Source organism: Rhipicephalus microplus, chromosome 1 (assembly GCF_043290135.1).
Source record: "Rhipicephalus microplus isolate Deutch F79 chromosome 1, USDA_Rmic, whole genome shotgun sequence".
Lineage (NCBI taxonomy): Eukaryota > Metazoa > Arthropoda > Arachnida > Ixodida > Ixodidae > Rhipicephalus > Rhipicephalus microplus.
In genome coordinates this window covers 281,922,528-281,949,235 of record NC_134700.1, presented here as the reverse complement: position 1 = coordinate 281,949,235, position 26,708 = coordinate 281,922,528, and the positions used below count along the sequence as shown (strand labels likewise).

Genomic DNA, 26,708 nt, shown 5'->3' with positions numbered 1-26,708 from the left:
CGTGCTAGTGTCAGCAAGCGTTCCAGAAGAAGAAATTGCTTTTAGTATTATCAATGCCATATCTCGTTTTATTCTTTCTTCCGACAGGTACCGAATGTCGCTTCATCGATGATCACCATTGTTTTGCTGCCATGGCTATCAAAGGCTTCTAAAATGCCACCAAACATTATATTCATTCTTGCTGATGATCTGGTTCGTATGTATGTAATTTCTAAATGAGCTTTTTTGTCTTGTATACAAACGAAAGAATATTTAGGTTTTATTTTTCTAAACGTGTAAAACGATCGAATAGCTGTGACGTAGTTGAAGTATGCAGTACATAGCGGGGAAGGAGCTTCACTGAGTCATCAACGTAAGACCACAAGCGATTTATTCAACAGACACATAAAAACTTCCCTTATTCTTGCATATCTGATTTCCTAACCTATATTACTAAAAAAATTAAGATTGCAACAGAGTTTTCTATCTGTATGTTCATATCGTGCTCCTGTGGTGGTGCAGACAACTTCCTCGTGCACTGTGTCAAACCCCGTATATACGCGCAGTGTGATTCAACCTCACGTGCGTGCACACTCCGCTTGTCAATATCTGAAAGCTCATTTACAACTGCAACTAGAGTCGATCGTGCAACTATGAAGTAGCACCTTTGGCCCTGAACAACTCTTTTGGCTCAGTCACTCATGACTCTATTTTTTTTTTCAATCGCGCGTCTGCAGTCGCGAGCCTTCGAACCAATCGGGTAAGCCGCAACAGTACGCAAGATTTTTTTACCTGGCAATGGCCATGCGATCGGCAATGAGACCAGACGTGAGTGCTCTGTGGAAGCCCCACCTTAATGCTTGGTGGTACGATGTACTGATAACACTAACGTGAAATCACATAACTTGCATCCCATTATGTTAGTTATCCAGCATAGCTGTTTCAGTGACGTGCGAGCAAGCCGTCCACTGTGTTATCGGTGCATTATATGCAGGTTCTTCCATCATTCGTGCAAGGTGGCCAGTAACTTTTCAGCGACACGGTTATCACACTAAACGTGATTAGTCCTCGCCCTTATATTGCTTCGACGTCACTTAAGCTGCCATGTTGTACCCAAGTTTTACATCCGTGACACAAAATGTGCAAGCTATCATTATGTCGCAAGCAGGTATGAGCAGCGCTCGCCTTGAGTTGAGGCGACTTGCTGTCGGCAGTCGCAAATGGTTCTGCAACCTACTCGCGGGTACGAATTAGCCTTTAGTTCGTTCAGCTTACAAAAAAAAAAATCCGTCAGATAATGCGAGCCTTCGCTTACCTGCAGGGCTGGGATGACGTGAGCTTTCACGGCTCGCCTCAAATACCGACTCCAAACATGGACGTCCTGGCCGCCGACGGGATTATTTTGAACAACTACTACGTGCAGCCTGTGTGCACTCCTTCCCGAGCCGCTCTGATGACGGGCCTCTACCCTATCCACACCGGTACGCAAAACATGAATTCCAAAGGAGAGTGAAGCTATCCACACCGGTACGCAATTCCCAAGGAGAGTGAAACATCTTGCCGGATTAAAAGCTCGTCCATTTCAACTTTCTCAACAACACGACAGATAAATTACCTAAACATGTCAGCGGGTGAATAGAAAGAGAGAGAGCTAAATAGAGAGGAAAGGCAGGGAGGTTGACCAAGGTTGGCTAGCACGTGAACAGAGTATCAGTTGGGCGTTTGCAATCACAAACACACTCAATGCGTGGCCGTGAAACAGCAGTACAGTATGCTGTACACGCTTAACATCTCTCATGGACGGCTCGCTGGCAAGCGCGCTAGCTGCTTGAGCTTTGCTAAGTCACGTTCCTCCTCTCTCTCAGATCTCTGTTTAGATCAACCACCTTATTACAGTGCGGCAGCTGGAAAATTCGTTCGTTTGCAGCGATCTTTAAAACGCACTCTCTCAAGTGCGAGAACACACAAGAGCCTCACACTATGGAAGCTGCGTCAAAAAGAAAAAAGAAATGATGAGGTCACACACAGCCCACGGCAGTGCAGCGTGGTGTCTGAAAAAAAATGGGGGCCGATGCAGGTTGCATTAGTGCGCATGTGCACTGCCACCTTCGAAATATTTATGCGTCCGCTAAACTGCTTCGGAATAACAACCAAGGCTGTCAAGCTACAAAAGCGTTAATACAGCTGCTTGAGCGCGAACGCTAACCAACTTTAGGAACATTTTTTACAGTTACAACCGCCGACTTAATTACTTGTCTACATTTCATGAGAGTACATTAATAAACTTGTAAATAGAAAGTCAGGAGGGTGAACAAGCAACTAACAGAGCACATACGTTCATTTGTTCTATCATCTATATAGTTTTAACAGAACCAAGTGTGTCACCTCGTCCTGAATTAAACATTGCAACTATTGCATTATAGTGCAGAACAAGTACTGAAGATTGTCAAAACACAGCATGCTCCAATTGACGCCTCATGTTGCGTACTCTTACTTTACACGTCCGATCAAATTAAACACGCATCCTGCATTCCAGAGGTTTGCATTCGCAAAACATTCGAAGTACAACATTGAAGTATGTTCGAAAGAACGAGTTTAGTATCGTTTAGTTCGTAGCGCAGTACATTAACTTAGCTGTGAAGTTACATTACAAAACAATCAATGCAGTGCACTGGCGTCTAAGACCGCTCGGAAAGGGTGGACGCTTTATTGATTGCGTCTTAATCCGCAGGCATGGAGACTTCAGTCATACAAATAGGCGAGCCATGGGGACTGCCACTACGTCTCAGGCTGATGCCTCAGTACTTGAAGGACCTCGGTTACCAAACGCACATGATTGGAAAGGTAAGTGAGGAATGTTTTCTGGAACGTGTTGTGGTATTAGCTGGTTCATGTTGAAGAAAGCTTAAGGACTAGACCCGCACATGCAAAAAAAGAATGGGACAGGATAGAGCCTCACCTTGCAACTGACTTTATTTTTTTAAAAAAGGCTCCTCCTTATATACACGACTACATTTGCACAGTTACAGTAGCGCATGCCAATTACGAACACTTCCACAGTTATGACACCACAATATAAAAAAATGTCACTTCTACTTTACGCAGGGTGACACACGTGTCAATAGTGCACAGATCTCCCTTCACATTCTTAAAATGCGCCTCCAAAATTCACGAGATACAGGAATCTTACTAGTAAAAAATATTATGTAGAGTGTGGTCCATACATGCAGCGTTCACAGTGCTGGTGAATGGGCACTTATCTTACTTTTATTCGAAAGCTCATGCATCTTGCCCTGTCATTAATGCAGCGTCTAGTCTGGTAAATATAAACATTGCCGCATGTGAGTCAGATTTCGCTGACCATGAACTCACACCACGCAACATACAAACAGTCTTGCGTGCTTTTTATCACAAAAGGTCACCTTTCACGGCTCTGGGAAGCGTGGAAAGAGGCCGGTCAACTACCGTGAAAGTTACAAAACGATATACATTGTACCTTGTGCCCGTTCGCCACATTCTTTGTGTTGTAGGACACTTTGTGCATATTCGGCATGACCTGCGGTCTTTTTTCCACCGACGGCTTTGTCTTCGGTTTGGCCTTCAGTTTCAGAATGAGGGTTTCCGCTATTGCTATACCATAGTTGAGCAAGGGTATATCCAGCTGAATTTAGCTTCTCTACTTGATGGTTAAAGCTTTCCTGCATTTAGCGAACACAGAAGCACGCCCATGCAGATTCAAGTCATATTGATGTTTTGCCCTGTTAACAGGTCTTATCAAAAATGATGAAAATAAAACTTTTTTACGAGAGCAAAGACAGTAGGCTCAGCCACTGTATCGCACCAATAGCGTCCAGATTAATTCTAAAAACTGCAGATTGTGAACGGAAGGCAGCTCATTGAAGTGCTTTCCTTTACGCATGAGCTGCCTTTAGTTCACAATTTGCAGTTTTTGCATTTAACCTGGGCTCATTTGTTTCTCCTCTTTTTCCATTTTCTGAAGAAGTGACTTCACAGTCGCCACCAGAACGGTTTCTGGGTGCCTCGAAGAACGAAACCGTTCCAGTTGTCGGAACACCTGCATTTCCCTCGTTTCAGAATCTGCGCTCCAAACGTCCTGAAAACACGCAACCTCAACTAGTTTCTGCTAACTACGTCAAAATGAAACGGTTTCATTCTGACGAAGGCTGAGCCCGTCGCCGAAACTTCAATAAGAAAGTTTAGCATTTATGCATCAAGCACCCTGTTACAGGTATATATAGATATAAATAAATAAATATATATATATATATATATATATATATATATATATATATATATATATATATATATATATATATATATATATATATATATATATATATATATATATATATATATATATAAGTGTATACTTAAGGGCTCGTTTTTCCGTGCTTTGACGCAATATAATGAGATCTAACATCTAACAGACCATAATGTCAACGAATGTATAGCGGAAGTTATTAGAACCAATGTAAACTAAATAAGACGAAAAAAAAGTGGGTGAAAAAATAATTTGCCGTGAGCAGGATAACTGCTCTCGGCAAGTTATTTTTTCATCGACTTTTTTCGTCCTAATTACTTTGCAATATATATATATATATATATATATATATATATATGTGCATGTGTGTGTGCGTGTGCGTGTGCGTGTGTGTGTGTGTGTGTGTGTGTGTGTGTGTGTGTGTGTGTGTGTGTGTGTGTGTGTGTGTGTGTGTGTGTGTGTGTGTGTGTGTGTGTGTGTGTGTGTGTGTGTGTGTGTGTGTGTGTGTGTGTGTGACGTGTTTGAAGCGATGGTTGGTAGAGGCAGAGGAAGAAGAAGTGCTTTAGAAAAACATGGCTTATGAGCCAGGCGACGTCTCCCATTCATCATAGCGTCACACAAGTCGACAGGATGAAGATCTTCCAGCCACTTCATCAGTGTCTCATCATCGACGCAGTTCTCCAAAAAACGCCCTGACCATACGTCGACTACGGAATCGTCTCCTAGCCGCACACGGCGACCAGCACCATGACAGAATGAATCATCGACCGACCTTCCCATCCCCAAGTACACCGGAGCAGCGGACGATGGACCTGTACAGAACTGGTTCGACCTGTTCGAGCTCCACGCAACCGCTGCATCATGGTCGGAACGGGAGATGGTCACCAACTTTACCGACTACGTCTCCGGTGAGGTCTTCAAATTCTACCTCACCCACATATTTCAACACGACGAGTCATGGGAAAAGATAAAACAAGAGATGATCGTTTTGTTTAAAGAATACAATGACGACACCGACGAAGACTTGCTTGTAACCCACCATCCACAGACAACCGCACTCGGTCGTCACAGTCAAAAGCAGCCTTCACGCATTGACCAACCTCCTGCTTTTCCGTCGCGTGGATCTTCAGTCGCTCACAACGCCCAGCTCGCGTCTCACGCTTTCGCTATGGTCACAATAGGGCGGAGAAGCTCCGAGCACACTCAGTCGAGCCCGTCACCTACAGTTCAGTTTCATGCGCCAGAAAAGCTCGCATCGTTCGTTCCATAGAAAAACAGTCATTCCCAATTAAAATATGATCAAACCGGTCCTTTCGCAGTGTCGCCGTCGAATTCCCAGCCACCTGAGAGCCCAACCCACACAGGAGGCTCGGAAGGATCAACTCTCACCTCTCTGTGCCAGAAACATCCATTAAGAACGGCGTTGCAAGAGCCTCAGCAGGTTTTTCTGCCAATTCTGGCGCACTATATTCATTGCCTGACACAAATCGCGACACCCTAACAAGTATCAACTATTTGCTGGTCACGTCAACCTACAAAGAAAAGCGGGCTCATGGTTCCAAAGGAAGTCCACCTCGTCAGACAGGGCAACATCGGCAATGCCAACAAAAGCAACAAGAGGATTCCCAACAGCTAAAACGCCCACATCAACATCGGAAACGAACAACTAAATCTACATCGCAAGGATACTTGCGGCCTGAAGAGTGTCGTGATCAACATACACTAAAGAAAAGACTGATTCCGCATCTGAGCTATCTTCGCAGAAAGAAAAGCCAAGGAACTTTTCCGCACCAGCGTTCAAGATTGCGCCTTCAGTCCGAACATCTGTGTCATCACCATTGAAAAATCCCAAAAAGCCACAAAACAACCGCTTGTGCTCTGCAGGAACACAAGCGGCGCATGCATAATCAGCCACGATCAACGGGCGCGCAAATTGCATGCACGGCGTTTGTATGACCCACGACAAAAAATGCGACGCCTACGAAACATTCAATCTTGCAAAGCGTTCCAACCTCGTTCGTTCTTTGCAAGAATACCGGCTGTATTTCCATCTGTGTCCACGTCCAAAGCATTTTTGTGTTATCCAGAACGCAACCATCAGTCGCCCACCAGAACTCCTGCGTTAACCGGACTGCTACACTGTCCCCTAAAGTCTTTGAGTGTTTACGCAACTCCGCTGGAGCATAGCACCAATTGTGAGTTTTTGACATTTGTGACTTTTTAACCTCTACTTGTTTACTTTTTCTTGTTCGTAATCCATGCCTTCTTTCGGGGGGAGGGGGAATCGTGTGACGTATGAAGCGATGGTTGGTAGAGGCATAGGAAGAAGAAGTGCTTTAGAAAAAACATTGTGTATGAGCCAGGCCACGTCTCCCAATCATCATAGCATCATATATATATATATATATATATATATATATATATATATATATATATATATATATATATATATATATATATATATATATATATATATATATATATATATATATGTTGTGATGGAGTGGATGGAGTGTCGAGACAGATGAAATCGGGTGCAGGTGTGGCCACATCCAGACGATGGCCCCTTTAGTTTTTAGTTAGAGACCGTATACGCCCATAATACAAAGCACGCTCTGGAGGCTAATCTGTTTTTACGGTAAGCTTCTTCCTCGTGCATCTCTGCCAACGATAATTGCTGTTCACTCGAATTAATGCGCTTACGTAAGGAATATTCGTAGTCTTCTAGGCCATTTACCAAATCTCGAATGAGTTCGCATATTATTTCCATCATCACTTTCACAAGAAGCGCTTGATATCAGCGTCCATAAAAGCAGCCTTTTTAAAATCAATTGACTTTGTTCCCGTAAAATTAGATTTAACGGGACAAGTAGTATTATCCAATTCATTGTAGCTCTCTTTGGCGACCGAAACATTCGAAGAGACACGTGTTTTCGGAAAGTATGATGTTGCTTATATTTCGAGTTTTCATACGGCCACCCAACGGCGTCGTGTATTCTGCGGATTCTTTGAATTATGTAACCATGGCAGCTTCTGGTACTCTATCAAGATTACTCTTTATCGATGCAAGCTATATCAATATCCTATCTTTTGAAATATCCTCCCCATTCTTTTTGTTGCTTGGAGACACACAGATGACTTGTAACTTCTACAATTTCATTTCAATTTCACTTCACTTTATTATCTTATAGACCCTTTGATAAGGGTTTTAGATAAGGGTTCAAAATACATTAGCACAAATAATATGCATATTACAGTACCACACACAAAAAACAGAAGTAGAGAAAATATATGCGCTAAGCATTATTTGCAATAATGCATAACTGATGCGAAAAAAAAAAGATACAGAAATGTACATTGGATGGAGTGTTACGTACATGTCAGCGCAAAAAACATATATACCTAAATGATACGAAAGAAACAAAAAAACTGGGAGACCTTTCAACTACGCCTTTAAAAGTTGAACGCGATAGCAATATTCTGTCCCTAATGCCTACTTCAACGGCTTAGTGCATACTTTTTATTGTTTGACGTTGCTCGAGAAGTTCAGATTGTGGATTACTAACATGTAATCAATAAAGTTGAAAGTGGCATGTGTCAGTGAAGCTTTTGCATGTGGCTGCATTATGTGCAATGGGTAGCATGATTAAAACTACGCGAAATTATGTGCGTGAAATCTTCTCGAACTTCCTATGCCGCAACTACGTGGTCTCCAGGATTTCCCAGTAATGTGTGCCCTTTTGTAATCGGTGAGTGGCTTTAAACTATGAAGTCGTTACGGTAATCACATGTACTGACATCCAATGGAAATTTACGTCTGTACCGCGCAATATTACTGAAATATTACATGTATTATTGTGAAGCCAGTATACAGGACGCGTGCGTTTCTAAAGTATGAAAGTAACCTTCACTGCAAGTTATTTTAACGGTACTTCCAAGCGGACGCGGGGCTGTGTGGTGGTACACCACTTTCTTGCCAGGCAAATGACGTGGGTTCAATCCTCCCTCAAGCCAGGAAATTTTTATTCTTTATATTTGCATCCTTGTCCATTTTTCCATCATGAACAAGATGATTTTCCGCTCACAACCAAAGACGCCCACGCCGATGCCGTCACCAATGACGACGCGGACGCCGATGTTGTTGTTGTTGTTGTTGTTGTTGTTGTTGTTGTTGTTGTTGTTGTTGTTGTTGTTGTTGTTGTTGTTGTTGTTGTTGTTGTTGTTGTTGTTGTTGTTGTTGTTGTTGTTGTTGTTGTTGTTGTTGTTGTTGTTGTTGTTGTTGTTGTTGTTAGTGGCGCATACCCACTGTGGGGGATTGGCCAAGAATCGAGTGGTTTTAAAATTTACTGTTCAGATTTGGAATGATGGAGGTTTAACAGAAAGATTACCGATAGCCTAGGAAAGTGTGGTGCTTAATGTAATGCATACAAATATTTACATAAACGAATTTATTCTTAAAATATAGCCAATGCCGACGCTTGAATTTCTGCGGGACGAGCTCTTTGACGCTTTCGCGCTGAAATTGCACTTTGATTGCGAAAAGTGGGACCCTTTTTTTTTTCATTTTGTAGTGCTGCACGCCCCTGAAATTTCGTTCCAATCAAGTATTTCTTTCAGTACAGGCCGCTGTCGCTCGCCCTTCCCATATATTTAATTGCGCAGGTGTTTCAGGTCGAGGCTAATCTCTGCGTGACTCGTAGCGGGTATGTGCCTCAGGAATTGGACATGATGATGAATGAACTTCCATTGAGCCCAAACAATATTGGTGATGAACGCATGCCTCTCTACTTTCACCTCCGGCTCACTAATACGAGGAAGTTAGAGCAGTGAAATAGCAAATTGATGCCACCAGCCCCCTTGTCGAGCCAGTGCATCTTCGCGACGTTAATTTAGTGAAGGTACTTCAATTTTTTTTTTCGAGTGTTTTTTTTTTTCTACACGCGAACAATGGGCTCATACTCACGCGCGTAGCCAGGCTCATGAGGGGCAGAGTCGTTCAGTGCCCACTTAAATTGTACAATTTGGCGTGTGTGTATATTGTTACGATCGCGCACGTGGATTTGTTTTCATCCAGCGCCGCAGTCGGACCAAGCTGATCGGGTGATAAGTCGCCGTCTCACATGCGCATCATCGGCAATGCATTTGATTTTCCATCTGCTCTGGTCACGGCAATGCTTTGAAAATTAAAGCATTTCCGCGCCGTGACCGCACTTTTTGTTCCTTTCTACGGCAAGTGTAACGCACACTGATGCTTTTCTCTAGTCCTATGGCGTATTTCCTGAGTCGTACCGGAGCCCAGCCTATCCAAGTATAACAGTATATAGATTCCACGTTTGCACAGTGCAACTGGACGTGGACAAGCTCACAGACAGCGCTCACTTTCAATTGAAGGCCTTTATTTTCACGTGAATGTGACGCATACTGCTACGCGCTCTCTTTTTTTTTAGTTTTGCTGTATTCGGCTTACACCCACAAAACCGCGAGCAATGTTCGGCGCAGACCATGCCTCGATGATCGAGAGGCCTCGCGATTGCAGTAGATTGTTTTGTTTTCTTAAGATAGCGCGCAGGACGTGCACAGCTCAAGCTTTTTTTTTTTTTTAGAGCTTGCGCTACCACCAGTGACAAAGCTGGAAACTTTGATGCGTTATCTATAAATGTCCCAACAAATATCACTTTTTTCACGGCTGACGTTCTATCCAGCGCTATGGCGAAAATGTGTTGCTGCAGTTGGTCCTTCCATTTTAAGGCCACTAGCTTGACCAAATAGAGAATTTAATGTTGGACACGCCGACTTCTGGCTTCGTCAACGTCGCAACACCGTGAATATACGTAAGTACATGCGGGAACAGATGAAAACAACACAAAAGAAATATCGAACTGCACCAGTGTGACAGCATGCAGGGACCTTGCGAGCGGCAAAAAAAAAAAAAGAAATACCGCGTATTCCACAAAAGATAGCGATGCGTTTGTGGATTGTATTAAAGGTGCGATTTATTTGTTTTTGTTTTCGTACGTTTGTGTGTACATTGGCCAGACTGGCCGTTGTGTCAATCGAAGCTGGAAGGAGCAAAAGTATAACGTTTCGAAATGATTTCCGGGCATCTTAGTATTCGCTCTCAAAGTTTTGCCTGCATTCCGACGTTTATTAAAACGACTATTTTTTCAACAGTGCAAAATATATATTGAGAAGAGAAATCATTGAAGCCCGTGAAATAAAATAAAATGAAAAGTGCTTCAGCGTACCTTATTTGTCACTGTCCAGCAAGGAAATGAGATTTTTTCTTGTGACTGCGGCGAGAAACACGCGCCTTTAGGTTCTTGTTTGATATATATATATATATATATATATATATATATATATATATATATATATATATATATATATATATATATATATATAGTGTGTGTGTGTGTGTGTGTGTGTGTGTGTGTGTGTGTGTGTGTGTGTGTGTGTGTGTGTGTGTGTGTGTGTGTGTGTGTGTGTGTGTGTGTGTGTGTGTGTGTGTGTGTGTGTGTGTGTGTGTAACACCTTCCTGGTCCATTTGGCTGGATCAATCAACTAACCGGTCAATGCACTGTGCTCAATATGCGTACACACGCACACATATAAACAAACGCACAAAAACACACAAAATGTGACTGACCACCCCCGATTAACCACCAAGGTAGTTTTTTTTTTTTTGCTACAGCCCTGTACGCAGTTCGCAATGAACGAAAAAACTGCCGTGCTGAAAGGTTGCTCAAACAGAATGGCCATAACACATATTTAGCATATACAGACAGGTTCACAGCTAATGGGAACACTTGCATCCGGTCATGTCCGGATTTCGCTCTCCTGCAAATGCATACTGGCTTGCATTCACATTAGACTGTGGCACTAGAGCATTATGACTTTTTTTGCCCAATAGTGTAATGCAGAAACAATCCTACCTCATCCATTTGCCTTCGGGGGGCAGCAAAAATTTAAGGGACCCTAAAGCTTCGTCTTTAGGAGTTGAACGTGATAGCAACATCCTGTGCCTAGTGAGTATACTTCAAACACTTAGTGCATAAAACCTTTTCGAATTCGATATGCACTTACTATACGTGACCTTAAGGGAATAGGCGTCGTAGCGTGTGTGGCTTTTGTAGGGGGGTACGGTCTTTCAACCATGCAGCCACTATGATAATCACGTATTTTGACGCCCGTTGACAATGAACGCTTGTACCAGGTGTTATTACTGCAATATTTGATGTTGCAAGTGAATCATGTGTGGCGACACAATCTTCGCAGTTCTCTACGCAGCCTCCACTTCCCTATCATTTCGCTCGGTCTGACACGGCTGCACAATGCGCACCACAATCAGATAAGCCACAGCGCCGATAATCATCCGAGGCATACGTCACCGGCGGCGGCTACAAAACTGGGCTGCAAGCTCGCAGGAGCATAGATTGTTTCTCTAACCGTTCGAGCGCAGCATCAGCATGCTTGCCCTGCTGCTGGTACCACGTTAATAAACTATGGTTGCGTTTTATGTTGGGATCCGTCCTTCATCGACTCCGCATCCCGCATCTGGTGACCCGGACATGATGATACAGAACGCATGTTTTTGTGAAGCACGAAAGCTACTTTCACTGCATTTTCAAGCAGATGAAGTTCTTTTCACTGTTTTCACAAGCATAGGCGTGGCTAAGTGGTATAAGTTTGCCACGCAAACGACCCTGGTGCGATCCTCACTCGCACCCAAACAACCCTGGTTCGGTCCTTACTTTGCTGCAGGGTTTCTATTATTTATTCATTGTATTGTTCTCGATTTTTCGATCACGCATGAAATTTTTCGCTCACCACCACCAACGCCGACACCCGAATTTCCGCGAAACGAGCTCTTTAACGTTATCACGTTAGTATAGAAAAATGTCGTTCGAGTGTTCGCCCAATGCAGTATATACTGTATACATGCATGTTCAGAATGACGGCTATAATCGCCACTGTATTCTTTAGCAGCAACTCTCCAGTGAAAGTAAATATATTTCTTCTCGGTATTTCGAAGAAAGATGCAAAACGTGCTGCACGCTTATTCTCCAGTGGCACCTTGGCTACTACACGGAACAGTACGTGCCCACTGCCCGTGGATTCGACACCTTTTACGGCTACTACAATGGCGAAGAAGACTACTACAACCACACCCTCCCTGTGCCGCAGGTATGACATATTCTTTATTTGTCTAGACCTCGATGTCCTTAGAGGGCGTTGCGCGTTATCACTTCTCAGCGCTTCATTTTGTCGAGCATGAAACAGCGCAACGTCCCAGGGCGTGTACTTCAGCGGTTAAAGTAGAAATTTTCTTGAGCACGGGGTGTTGCTGCAGCCAACGCTTCGAGAAAGCATCTTGTATTCTTCCAGACTGCAACGAGCAGATCTGTCTTCTTAACAATTGCTAGATTTTAACATCGGGAAACCACAATATGATTGCTGGACGACATAGGGAAGGACTCCGGAAAATTTGATCATTTGGTGTTGTTTAACGTGCGCTGACATTGCACAGCACAAGGGCCTTTACCGTTTTGCCTCCGTTGAAATGTGACTGCCGCAGCCAGGATCGAACGTGCGACCTTTGGGACAGCAGTCGAGCACCATAACCACTGCTCCACTGCGGCGAACAGTGAGCCAGTGAGTGAGTGAGTGAGTGAGTGAGTGAGTGAGTGAGTGAGTGAGTGAGTGAGTGATCCAGGCAGTGCTGTGGCCTCTAGTGTGTTATGGAATGCGTACTTTCATACATTGTGCAGTTTCGTACAACTCCAGCAGTCTCTTATCCTAGGTTTCTTCTGATCAAGCAGGGCAACTCCTTTTAAAAACGTTGTTGCTCAAGAGCTTGACTAAAGAGAACGAATGCGCTCTTTTTTTTTTTTGGAAACCCTTGTGATTTACAGCTCGCTTAGCATGCGCTAGTTCTTCGACCACACTTGTGAAGATGGTTGGTTTCCACTGAAGCACCGTGTTGGCGGGATTTTCTGCACGATTATCATATGCTTCAAACTGTTTATAGGTAAGCCTGGGTTTGCGTAAAGAAGACGCTCATTAGATGCGAAGCAGCACTTTGACTAGCCTGTGTAACGCTGTCAGTCCGTGTCTCCGTGCCAACGCGCCGCACCATGCCCCCCTCGCTGCAGTTGCTGGAACAATGCCAATTAGGTCAAGTCACAGCTGCGCGTTGAGGTCACTCTCTCCCTCATCCGCAGCAGCTGCTGGCACCTCCGCCTGCTTGCAACACACTTCTCTCTCGCTTCACCCTCTCCACAGATGGCAACGCTCAACCGCATGTCGAGTGGCTCGTTTATCTGTGATGAAACTTACACGAAACCCAACCCGCCTCCCGCGTCTTTGCGTTTCAAACAAACGTTTACTCGAGTAAACGCTACACAGAGTTTCTCTTGAACCCGTTCTCCAGCACCCGCGTCAACGCTCTTTTCAACTGGGCCGATGCCGTGCAAACCGCTGCTTTTTTCGCATCCCATCGGGTTTCCCTTCGGCGAGATGGTTTATAATTTGTTTGCGAGTTTCTGAGAATTTCTCGGACCTGTCAAACTACAGAACTACATTTCCGTTTTCTGCTCTTATGTTTGTATAACACTGATTCTACTATATTCGCATATATTAGGTGCCCTGGTGCCTTGCTTGATGCTTAAGTCAATACATCCGTAATTTTTTGCACCTCCATAGAGACTTCAAAACCAAAATTTATAAAAAAAAGGTGAGACGAACATCAGTGTCAAGCAATCGATAAACTGCCCCAATACCAGAAAAAGAATTAGCAGATGTGCACTTCAGGGAGTGAAAAGTTTTGGCGACGCAGTGCGTAGAGTGGTCAGGAAATCCTATCACAAGACTTTTTTTTAAATTTTTCTATTTTGTTTAGGTGCGCGTAAAAAGAAACCGACACGGTCAAAATTTCCTGAGCCCTTCACTACGACGTCTCTCATAATCATATCGTAGTTTTGAGACGTTAAACTTTAGAGATTATTATTATTTACTTTGTTTATCTTATCTAAGAAGTCACAGCCTGCCGACCGAAACTAAACTGATACACATAAACTTACTCTTATAAAAAATTTCGGGATGGTAACTTGATAGCATGCTAGCTATTTTTCTCTTGATATGACGTTCATGTTTTACGCATGCGATTATACTCATTTGCAAATGAAACTGTCGATATTGAAATGTGCAGATTGATTTACAGACGCAACTGCTCATAAGTATTTTTAGTGTTATTGCAGTCTTTGCACAAGGCCAAGTGTTATAGTAGTAGTAGTCGTAATAATAATAATAATAATAATAATAATAATAATAATAATAATAATAATAATAATGATAATAATAATAATAATAATAATAATAATAATTATGATGATGAATTATTATTATTATTATTATTATTATTATTATTATTATTATTATTATTATTATTATTATTATTATTATTATTATTATTATTATTATTATTATTATTATTATTATTATTATTATTTCATGTAGAAGCACCATTACCTCTACGGAATCAGTAGACACCACAACACGCACCACACATTGAAAGCATGTACTTAATGTAGACTTGTTTAGCGATCAACTGATTGAAGTTCTCGTTTGTGCGCTAATTGGTGAACGAAACGAAACTGTTGATGACAGAGCTCGCAAGTCGGCCTCGACTTCTGGCTCAACAACGAGCCACTCAGGAATGAGACGGGCCAGTATTCGACCACGCTGTTCGGCAAACGAGCAGTCAAGTTGATTCAGGAACGGGATCCGAAAAAGGTACGTACATTCATTTGCTTGATCTGAAACTACATAGAGTTAACAAGTTCAGTAGAGTAACGGAGCATTCGGCTAGTCAGTGGCAGCCTCGCTGTGACTCGATTTACAGAGGTGCTCAGAAGTTGCCAGGCCACTATCGTAAGTAACAAATCATGCAGCATTCCGGGTTGGGAACTTCTGATGCACACCGCCATATATTCGAAAGGTACTTTCGGAGCGCTCAAGAGCCCTCTGGCGACACGATTCTCATTCGGCTGGTTGAAACGCAGAGCGCTGGACCAGGTTGAAGGTGATAGCCTGTCAAAGTGCACCGTGCGGGAGCATAGTGACCTGGTGTTTCCAGCCAAATGTGCAGCGATTGCTCGAACATCCCCATGAAAGCTGTCGGAGCCATATGACAACGCCTTAATGCGCGACGACATCTTCATTTGAGCGCTAAAAAGAGAAACGCATGACAGGTCACAGGACAAAAGTCTGAGCTGCCGCGTCTGATGTTCGCATTTTAAGCTCTAGAGTGGAGACAGGTGGGGTGTACGAAGAAACTTTGTTTAGCCCCAATAGGTCACACTGGTGTCCTGTCTTGAAGAGGGCTCCACGTCAAATATTTACCGAATCGCCTAGCAACAAGTTTTTACTGTCTACCATGCAATTCGAACTAAAATGACAGCTGCAACGTGAATATTTAGCCATAAAATGTTACCAAGTTGCCTTCGTGCATTATCAACGACTATTTCATGGTGCTATCTAGTGTGTGGAGCACCGACGTGGGCATTGAAGAGTAAAAACCCCGTTGTGAGGAAATATGGCGATCGTATACATTTTTATGGTACATTAGATTTTGGAATCTTTCATAAATGTACCTAAGATAGAATCCAAGCACTGTCAGTAAAATAAACTGGCCAATACGTGATGAGAAAAGAGAAACGTGACGTGCATACCTGATTGTCCTTGTCGTATAGTCCTAAAACTGGAGAACTCAACAGTCTTCAACACGGTGAGAGCGCTAGCGATCACCCGGATGTGCCGCCAGTCACTGTCGCCAGCTCCCAACTCTCCGTTTAAGCAATTATTCTACTCAAACTTTCCTGGTGTACCAATTTATCTGAAATCCGTTTCCTGCCCGTTCTCAATTATTTGCGCTATGAGTTGAACGGAAGAGGACGTTGAAAACGTACGGCCAAGAAGAAATGGAAAAGTGACAACCACCCTTTCTGCGGGATTCCGCAAACTTTCTTGCGTTACTTGCATCGGTGTGCTTCGAGTTGTCGATGAATTCGCCCTCACGCTGTCAATTAATCACTTCCTGGTTAGCTCAATTGGTAGAGCGATCATCCCGGTCAAGCGTTCGTGCCGGATTTGAACCACGGAACAAGACGAATTTTCGGCAATTAGAAGTTTCTCTTTCTGACAGATCCGTACAGATTTCCTCGTGTTGTCATGCTACTAATAGATAGTTGTCTGTAATTCCTTTGTTAACCCTTCCACCACCATGTGCGATTCTGCAGAACTCATTTGCACAGACTGTCAATTTGTGATTACACGTAAAATCCTAATCATGAATCAACTAACTGCGTAAACCAGCCATTTACATAAAAAAACTTTCTGAAAGAACATTACTTAAGGCCCATAAAGGTTGGCCCAACGTTTAAATATGCAAGCGTAACCTTTATTGTTTTCAGCGGCCACAATAGCCTAACTCAGCACACGCCTTCTAACATACAGCATAAACCAAAGTGATTCTTCTACATACTGTTATTGATTGAGTGATTTGGGGGGTTTAACGTCCCAAAACCACTATTTGATTATGAGAGACGCCGTAGTGGAGGGCTCCGGAAGTTTTGACCACCTGGGGTTCTTTAACTACGTACTGTTATTCCAGCAAACACAACATACGTCAATAAGTCTGCATAACGAATTACCTAAGTTACATAAGCGTATTTCCGAAAACAAGACCACATTCACGGTTATAAAAACAGCTGGGCAAGTGCGGATCAAATAAATACCACCTGGAAGCAAACGCAGCCAGCATAGGTTAGCTCGCCGAGATTGGCAGAGAGATCCTTCCTAGTCACTCCTTTGATGTTTAATCAAAAATTTTTGATGCGTTGAAAGCGAACCCAGAAGTGCCGAAATCATTTACAAAATACAAGCCAGCGAAATAATTCAAATCGATTACTAAACTAAGGTGAAAATCAATGTCACAAACCACAAGTTTATATATAAAAAAGTGTTTTACCATGGGATAACCAACATCTGAGCGATTGCTAAAGTGCTCAACTTTGCTTTTCTTGTACATGTCTTGATCTTCTATATTCTATCAAGCACAAATGCTAAATCAGTACTACTTTGAGTAACTTGAAATATTCTTCTTGCTTTCACCAGCCGCTATTTCTATACCTGTGTTACCAAGCGCCCCATGGAGGCATTCCAGTTGATCTGCAAGCGCCAAGTGAGAACGTCGACAAATTCCCCTACATCGGAGAAAAGAACCGAACGATATTCGCAGGTAAGATGTGAAGTTTGAATTCAGTGCGCACGCTAATAAAAACAAATATCCGATCACCCTGTAGTGGCTGCGTTTCGGCGCACACGGGACCGCTAACCTTCGTCACGAACAACGGAGGCGCACTGGCAGATGCGTAAGTGTAGTTGTTAAGCACAAAAGAGAAAACAAAAAGAGAGAGACGAGCACACACTCACAACCTATATAAAACCTGATTGACCTTACGTAGAGTTCGGCCTAGACAACCTGCCAGAATCACAGTTTATCAACGTGCCGAAAACAATGATTTATAAATTCTATCGGACGCAGGTGGAAGACCAGGTAAGTCAACAGTAGCGTTTGGAACGCAGATATGCATTGCGCGACAGTCCTATAGAGGGCTCTCTAACGCACTATTATCCATTTCTCATGATATGAAAAGCATGTATTATTCTGCGGCCTATGTAGCATGCTTTCAGTGAAAACGACTTTCGCAATGTGAAAAACCATCTCGCTACAGAACTCCCGGCACCACTCTCGCAAATGTAAACTCGGGCTCTTAGAAAGCGAAGGCTCGTGTCACATGTTATACATATTTCGCTTTCGCCGATATACGACCTCGCTGACATTAAGGGCATCTGGTACACAACACATGGTGCACGTGGTACACATTGGTTTTCCTCTTTATGTGGAACATGGCAGTGATTTTTTTAGCGCCAGGCGAGCAGACTCTTTCGTTTGTCATTTTTTTTTTCTCCCGAACCACACGCCTTAACCTCATGGCAAACAGCAGCTGTCCAGTGGTCAGGATACCCTGCGATGTTAGGCCTCTCGGCCGGCTTCTCGAAAGTTCCATTCATTTTGTCGAAACAGCGATTCTCCAGCGCTGCTCGCAAGGTAATGAACACAATGGCCATCTTTACAACGTTTGAATAGTTAGGGGCCCAACTGGACAGACGGTTGTTTTTTGCCCTATGACGATATGCTCAGCATACATGGTATACCTCAAATCACAATGACAAATCGAGGAACTGCAGCCAGACATCCCGCCAATACCCTTCATTGAACTTGAGGCCTAGGCCATGGCTACTAAGTAGTGCGAAAACAAAGTTTACGGTTTCCTTACATTGTCACCTTCCTAAACACACCAAGTAACCGTCCACGTAGTGGAATATTTTGAGTCGTATTGCCTGCATCGCCCTGAGCCCAATTCTAATAAATATGGCGCTAAAAGTCGGCGCTACACTTGATCAAAGCACACACCAGATATTTGCACATAATTTCATCACCATCACCTACTGTAGTGGAGTTTGAATATAGAGCCTAAAATTGCAGAATTGGTTCCACCGACACACGGTTCTTTCTAACACTCTGCCAGGTCGTTAAAATCCCTGATACATACGTGAACGATGCGACGAACCTCTCTTCAAGACAGGTAATATAACAAGTCTTCCACATCAATGATAGTCACGCCATAGCATGTCAGGTTGTCTTCTTTAAAGGACGTCTCCAAAACACGCAAATCCTCGATTCTGATGATTAATTGATTGATTGATTGATTGATCGATCGATCAATCGACCGATTGATTGATTGATTGATTGATTGATTAATCGATCGATCGATCGATCGATCGATCGATCGATTGATTGATTGATTGATTGATTGATTGATTGATTGATTGATTGATTGATTGTTGGTTTTAACAATCCAAAACCACCATATGATTATGGGAGACGCCGTACTGGAGGGCTCCGGAAATTTCGACCACCTGGGGTTCTTCACCGTGCACCCAAATCTGAGCACACAGGCCTACAACATTTCCACTTCCATCGGAAATGCAGCCGCCACAGCCGGGATTCAATCTCGCGACCTGCGGGTCAGCAGCCGAGTACCTTAGCCACTAGACCACCACGGCGGAGCAATCCTCGATCCTGAACGAATCCTTTACAACTAGTCGTACGAAGCGTTTATGGGGGAATCCGGATATCGCGCTCGGCCACGTGCTTCTTTCGCAAGCTATTGCGTCTAGAAGTACCTAAGACGTGCGTGTTTAAGACGTAAAAAACTTCAAGCGTCATCATTCGGGACTTCTTCACGTCAACGGCCACGTCCTCATTGTCTACCTCCACCACGTAGTCCAAAGCTCGTTGTCTCAGGTCTTGCGCGCTTCTGCCTATTCTTCTGAACTTCTTCGCTGACTTTGGTTTTGTTTTCACACTGCATGTGTCATTATCTATGACCGAAAGTACCCTTCTTCGTCTGAAATCAACACTCTCGGACCGTTCTTTAACAATGCAATCATCAAGTGGGCGTAGACTCACCTGATCATTGGGACTTCCTTTTGTCCTTGCCACTGCTTCAGCATATTCATCCGTAGCTCTGGACCTTTGGTCTTTTGAAACTTTTTTGGAAGCTTCTTTCGAAAAAGCCAACTTATCGATGAGTGATGGCGATCAATGAAAGTCAATCTAGGTGCCCTTAAGAAGGGTTCTCGTGTGCTGTTCCCGTATACCACGGTTTCCAAGAAGAACAAGCGCATTTTCTTTGTGTCTAGGTTGTTTCTTCTTTTTCCTTGGGATGCCGCTCATCTTAACCAAGTTCTGAAGTGATTATTGTCTCGTTCTTCCTTTTACTGTAGTGTACAGGCAATTCCTATCCAGTCTTTGATGTACCTCGCATTTCGTCATCATTCCGGCCAAGCGTGAGCAATCAGTTGCTGTCGTTCCATACGTTCACGGCCTTTCGCATGGGTTTAAGTATGATAGAAAATATGGTGTACGCGCAGCGCATCGGCAAGCCGTCGAAAGTTTGCAGAAGTGTTAGTGAAAGGAACGAATCTGCTAGTCTGCCACTAAAACATCAGTTACATGTTCAACGTAAACAGGGAAACCAATGTGTGTCATGCGCAGTAGGCATTGTGTACGAGGTTTCCTTAATGTGCTTGAGGTCGTATATCGGTAAAAGAGTAACGTGCATTAAAAATATCATACGATCGTTCAGTTTCTGAAAGCGCTGATTTGCATTGGCCAGCGCACTGCCGAGAGTCTTGTTGCCAGCCGGTTTTTCATTATGCGAATGGCATTTTCAGTGAAAGCAGATACACAGGCCGCAGAATAATAGAGGCTTTCTATATCCTGAGAAGAGGAGAACTGCATGTCTGCCAATGCTTTATAAGACTATCGAATGAAGAGTTCGCATAATTACGTTCCATGGGTTACTGTTGACTAACGCGACCTTCCGGGTGCACCTGACTAAACTCGTGGTTTTTATTTCTAGTACATTAACGAGCTTTGACTGCGGCACGTTTTCTTTGCCAAACACTATGCAAGGTCGACCAGGTTTTCAATGAATCGTTTGTGAATCTCCACAAGTCTGTTTTTTTTTCCTTTTTTTCTTGTTTTCCGTGCACTGCGTGGATTGCAGAAAGGTGAACCCAACTCACCGAGCTTTCAACGCTTCTCAGATAGGACATTATTTGTCGTTTTGTAACTTTATGGTAGTTATTGCAACAAGGTGGCAAGTTGGGCTAGTTGGATAACGTTCATGATTGAAAAATGTTTGTTGAAGCGCACTGAAGGCAGACAGACGCACTGAAGACATAAGTGGAAATAAATTGAAGTGGAGGAAAAATAATTTTTCCTTCTCTGAGAACCGGACCCACAACTTCCGAAATACGTGCACGATGCTCTACCAACTGAGTAATGAAGGAGGGTGCTCCCTTGTCAACTTTGCTGGGTATTTCTGCGACTGTAAACCTAGAGCCCCTAGGACTCCTAGAACGACTGTCTTTCTCTCTAAACTATTCAGCATTAAGAACACGTTTTCGAGTGGGTTATCTTATGTGCAATTATTCCCAACTTGACTGTGATCTAGATCTGTCTATGCCACACGCACGGGGACACTTCACTAAAGGTTCCTTCTCAGTCTTGCTACTCCTCGCAAACACACATTTGCGCGCTTCTCAATGTCAGACATCACACAACATCACAATGTCTGATGGTGCTCTACTGCAAGGTAATCAAACTCGCTTGGTATTCAGCGCTCACGTTCGTCATTCACTCGCTTCCTTGCCAACTTCTTTACCTATATTTCTACACTTTAGTGCTTCATGTCGCTCGTTTTAACCATGAACGTAAACCATCTCACCCACATCACTGTGCTCGTTACACAACAATCTGCGCAGGTATGATGGACGCATTGGACCAGTCTGTGGGCAACGTCCTCGAGGCACTGCAGCAGGAGCGCATGCTGGACAACTCGATCATAGTGTTCAGCAGCGACAATGGAGGCTTGCCGTGGGGCAGCCACGCCAGCCGTGGCTTCAACTGGCCCTTGCGGGGCGCAAAGACCACCCTGTGGGAAGGAGGCACACGGGCATCCGCATTCATCTGGTCGCCCCTAATCAGCCGCAGTCGCAGGGTCTCGCACCAGCTCATGCACATCGTCGACTGGCTTCCCACGCTCTACAGAGCCGCTGGTACTTGTCGTGCCAGTCTTTTCATCTACTGATTCGTCGAACATTTGCCAGCCAATATTAGATTACATTCGCCAACACTAGCCAACGTTAGCCAGTGCTAATGATTTCTGGTTGTATGAAAGCAAATACACGGCAGTTGAAGACACGCGATTTAGAAAACTACCTGATAGGATGCATCATGTTTAGGACCTAATGCCTATTGAAAATGGTTGGCAAGTGCTTTTCGGGATGCTCCCATATTTAATCCCAATCGGCCATTCCCCTGGAGTGAGAGGATGCCACAGTTTGAAGGTTCTACTTTACTTAATCGCCCCGCCCTGTAACAAAATGTGGGTGAAAGGGTTCAAGCAACACATTGCCTCAAAAAACATAGTAATTAAAATGATCGGTATATCTCATTATTGGGATTCTGACCACAAACGGTTGGGTAATTTTGTCAATTGAAAAGTCCTGCACTACGTCCAAGCATTAACACCCAGGCCTATCGCACACACTCCTCCGCCCAGGCGGAAATCCGTCAAAGATGAGGAACCTCGACGGCCACGATATGTGGCTGCACCTGTGTGCCGACCTGCCTTCCCCGCGTACAGAGATGCTGTACAACATCGATCCAGTGGGCAGCACGGCGGCACTGCGCTACCGCGATTACAAGCTGGTGCTGGGCGTCTCGTCCGGCGGAATGTACGACCAGAGGTTCCAGACGCCCGGAAACTCTCGACCTTATTCGGACCTGGACCGCCTGATGGCAGAGTCTAAGGCAGCGCGCGTACTGCGAGAATTCTACAACACGGGTGCCTTCCTCTTTCCCAGCCAGTGGCGCCAGAGGGCCACGCTCCACTGCGGCCCCACGAAAATCTCGAACTTCGTGGGAGGTGACCCGCCCTACCTGTTCGACTTGTCCAGGGATCCGTGCGAGCAGCACAACCTGGCACCTGACAACCGCGAGGTAATGAGATGCAAGCGTATACGTTCGTTCTTAAGTTTGTTTCAATTCGCTCATTCTGGCAACACGTCTACGAAGGTTAGGACTACAGCTCGACTCCTATACATGACGTGCCACATGAAAAGATGTACTCAATGCTCATTTGTTTCGGGACCATACAACTCTTCGTCAATATTTAGATGAACTTGTGCATGTGTTTTCCGTCGAACTATCCTACACAATCAACCTGCTATACTTCACAGCCCTCGGGATCTTCAACTGCTTTCGAGATCACCCCTTTTGTCATAATATATTTAGAGCATCGCCATAAACACTGTAAAATATCGTGGGTGATACGAGACTAGAAGATATTGTCTTCCAAAAACTGCTACACTTAGTACTATTTAGTCTCATCTTACCAAACGTCGAAGTGCTTCCACAAATCAAAATTATTTAATGAGCCTATATGTTCTTTCCTTCTATCCAGCTGCTGTCCGTGCTCATTCGGAAACTGGCGAGCTATGCCGTCACATCGGTGGCGCCACGCAACAAGCCCGTAGACCGGAGGTCCTTCCCGCAGTATCACAACGGTACCTGGGCACCTTGGGGGAACGTCGCATCTATTTAGTCCACTCGGCACAATGTTGGACCTGTGCGAAAACCTTCCTGTCCACGAACAAGCCCAGCGTATTTTCGCGCCTAACTTATAATGTACATGTGAATCCACTAGTTTCATGTGAAATTCCGCCCGCGCTGAAAAGGACTTGAGTGCCTGCAGTGAAAAGCGACCGGTCTGCACGAAGGGTCCAGTCATGGTCTGTTCACTGCACAGAGAGGACAGAACGACCCATACTGCCTGGTGTGAAGCGTACGAAAGAACACGTCCTCAATGATTCAACTGAAGGAAGACCACAGCTCCGGACACTTGCAACCACAATTGCCGGGTGGGACGTTCCCCTGTTTTCATAGTCGACTGATGTATACGCAGGCTCGACCCTTTGACAAGCATGCACAAAATGCGCCCTTCTGACATTTTTTTTTTTTAACAAGACGAGTGTATATAGACTGTGCTATGTATAGCAACGCTCGTCACGTCTCCGACCCTGTGTTTCATCGGACAAACGTGCATATGTAGAGCGGACGTGTGTGTGGTCACTTTGTTTCCGTTATGTGTGCGCATTGTGTAACAATTTCACCATCTCTAACTGCCATTATAACTGAATTCATACAAGTTCTACATAAAAATCATGCTGCTCAAAATGGTTTGTCGATGTTGTGTACATATTAGTGTGGCCTGCGTTCATTCAGGACTCCTTAATGTCACCCGCGTTTATCAGGACTGAGTGGTAACTACTCTTGCTAAGCTATGTTGCGTGGCTTCAAAAGCTATTCTGAACATGTGCGTATACCTTCTATCGTGCATTCTATAATTCTCACCTTCTTCCTTTTTTTTTCATTTCTCTTTCCCTACTCCTCGTCTCCTCCTCCTCACACTCACATATTTTCTTCTCACCCCCACTTCCCTTTACCACCCCCTAGCTTTACACTATACAAGACTATACGATATATACTCTGCTAACGCGCCTGGCTATAGCCAAGTGATTACGGCACTCGCCTTCGGATCTTGGGCACACGGATTGGGATTTCGCCTCACCGGGAATTTCTCTTTTTCTCGTTCTGTCTGCACTCTTTCTTCCACCCATCAGAGTTATTGCCCCCCACGCTGTACAAATCGGCGTACGAGTTGTGGGAGCTAAGTCTATGATAGAGGTGATCAAAAAAAACGAAAACAGTGCGTACGTTTTATGATTGCAATTTTCTATCCACGAAACTCGGCAAACGTCTACCTTAAAGCACTGCTTAACAAAAGGCGCGTGCGCATATTTAATTTTTTTTCTTTTTCACTCTCCTATCCCCTGAAGGCTCTCCTCGGTTAGGCATTCACCAGCGGTTCCCACCACGTCAGCGCGGAGGCGTATGGTGGCCGGCACATCTATTTTCACTGGTTCTAGCGGTTTTGTTCCGGTAATTCGTTAACTAAAGAAGCTGTGAATTCCGTAGAGTTTGGAACAGTCATTCTAGGCCAGTAACATGTGTGGAGGTTTCGAACTCTACTCCAAAGTGATATGCGAGGTTACACAATGTTCATACAGGCACCGATTTTGTAGGTAGGCATTTATAGGCCCTTTAGGCACTTTGGCACCAACGCTACAAATGAGCACTTATGGGCGCTATAAAAAAAAATTTGGTGGATCCCTAGCAGCTTGGGAGTCGATGTTATGCGAATCATATGAACGGAAGGTGACTTTGTTCTAATTTATTTAGTGAATGAAACGTTACAAAGTGGCACTGAAAATATGTATAAATGCATGCACACACGTTAAACAGCCACATATATTTTATATAGCCAGTTTAAAGTAGCGTCATGATGATAGCAGCAACATCGATATTAGCAACACCAGAAGCGGTAAGTTTATAAGAAGCGCTGATGCTCGCGAGGATGGTAGCCCTGGACAGTGCTACATGAATCAACTTCAGTGGATGGTGGTTAAGTTCAGTTCACGTTAACAAGACGTCATGGCTCTATCGTAGCAGTACATATGTAATGTTTGTAAAATTTGATAACCAGCACTGCAACCACAATTGACGTTTCAGAAACATTAGCGTCTATTTGAAAAGTAGTTCCGAGACTTTGCGTGGATGTGTGGTAGAATACTTCATTGCCACGCAGAATGCTGTGGTTTCATTTCTGCTGGGACCCTGACATTTATTCATTGCGTTGGCCGGGTCAACGCTGCCGATGTCGGCTTTTCTTGGCGCTCATGCGTTAAAATTACTCACGCCTGTTCTCGTCGTTCCCGGTTAGATACAAGCTGTCAATCACCTGTGGCACATACCTACCCGCGTGTGCGTGCCACACATCTGGTGGAAAAGGCTTGACGACGTACGCAACACGATTGTGACATTAGACGAGATTTAGTTTCGCGTCCGCAGCAGCCGTACAGACACAGCCTGCCGGCTATTTGCATTGGGAGGCTGCATACGCACGGCTGCTGTGAACGCGCAATCAGGCAGGCAGGCAGGCAGGCAGGCAGGCAGGCAGGCAGGCAGGCAGGCAGGCAGGCAGGCAGGCAGGCAGGCAGGCAGGCAGGCAGGCAGGCAGGCAGGCAGGCAGGCAGGCAGGCAGGCAGGCAGGCAGGCAGGCAGGCAGGCAGGCAGGCAGGCAGGCAGGCAGGCAGGCAGGCAGGCAGGCAGGCAGGCAGGCAGGCAGGCAGGCAGGCAGGCAGGCAGGCAGGCAGGCAGGCAGGCAGGCAGGCAGGCAGGCAGGCAGGCAGGCAGGCAGGCAGGCAGGCAGGCAGGCAGGCAGGCAGGCAGGCAGGCAGGCAGGCAGGCAGGCAGGCAGGCAGGCAGGCAGGCAGGCAGGCAGGCAGGCAGGCAGGCAGGCAGGCAGGCAGGCAGGCAGGCAGGCAGGCAGGCAGGCAGGCAGGCAGGCAGGCAGGCAGGCAGGCAGGCAGGCAGGCAGGCAGGCAGGCAGGCAGGCAGGCAGGCAGGCAGGCAGGCAGGCAGGCAGGCAGGCAGGCAGGCAGGCAGGCAGGCAGGCAGGCAGGCAGGCAGGCAGGCAGGCAGGCAGGCAGGCAGGCAGGCAGGCAGGCAGGCAGGCAGGCAGGCAGGCAGGCAGGCAGGCAGGCAGGCAGGCAGGCAGGCAGGCAGGCAGGCAGGCAGGCAGGCAGGCAGGCAGGCAGGCAGGCAGGCAGGCAGGCAGGCAGGCAGGCA

The 26,708-nt window shown here is 44.9% G+C and overlaps 1 protein-coding gene across 1 annotated transcript; it reads left to right on the top strand.

Moving 5' to 3' along the window:
• LOC119165392 (arylsulfatase B) lies at nucleotides 1-24,197 on the top strand. Its single transcript, XM_075868789.1, has 10 exons — nucleotides 1-192; nucleotides 1,301-1,460; nucleotides 2,711-2,823; nucleotides 12,329-12,445; nucleotides 14,927-15,052; nucleotides 17,435-17,565; nucleotides 18,328-18,431; nucleotides 21,638-22,012; nucleotides 22,519-22,958; nucleotides 23,422-24,197. Exons 1-10 carry the CDS (start codon nucleotides 109-111, stop codon nucleotides 23,560-23,562), a joined length of 1,791 nt encoding a protein of 596 aa, XP_075724904.1. The 5' UTR covers nucleotides 1-108; the 3' UTR covers nucleotides 23,563-24,197.
• Nucleotides 24,198-26,708: the final 2,511 nt, after the last annotated feature.

Coding starts and splice junctions, on each gene's coding strand:
- LOC119165392 (XM_075868789.1), top strand. CDS start 109: ATGATCACCATTGTTTTGCTGCCATGGCTATCAAAGGCTTCTAAAATG. Junction 2,824..12,328: donor AAACGCACATGATTGGAAAG/GTAAGTGAGGAA, acceptor CTTATTCTCCAG/TGGCACCTTGGCTACTACAC. Junction 12,446..14,926: donor ACACCCTCCCTGTGCCGCAG/GTATGACATATT, acceptor TGTTGATGACAG/AGCTCGCAAGTCGGCCTCGA.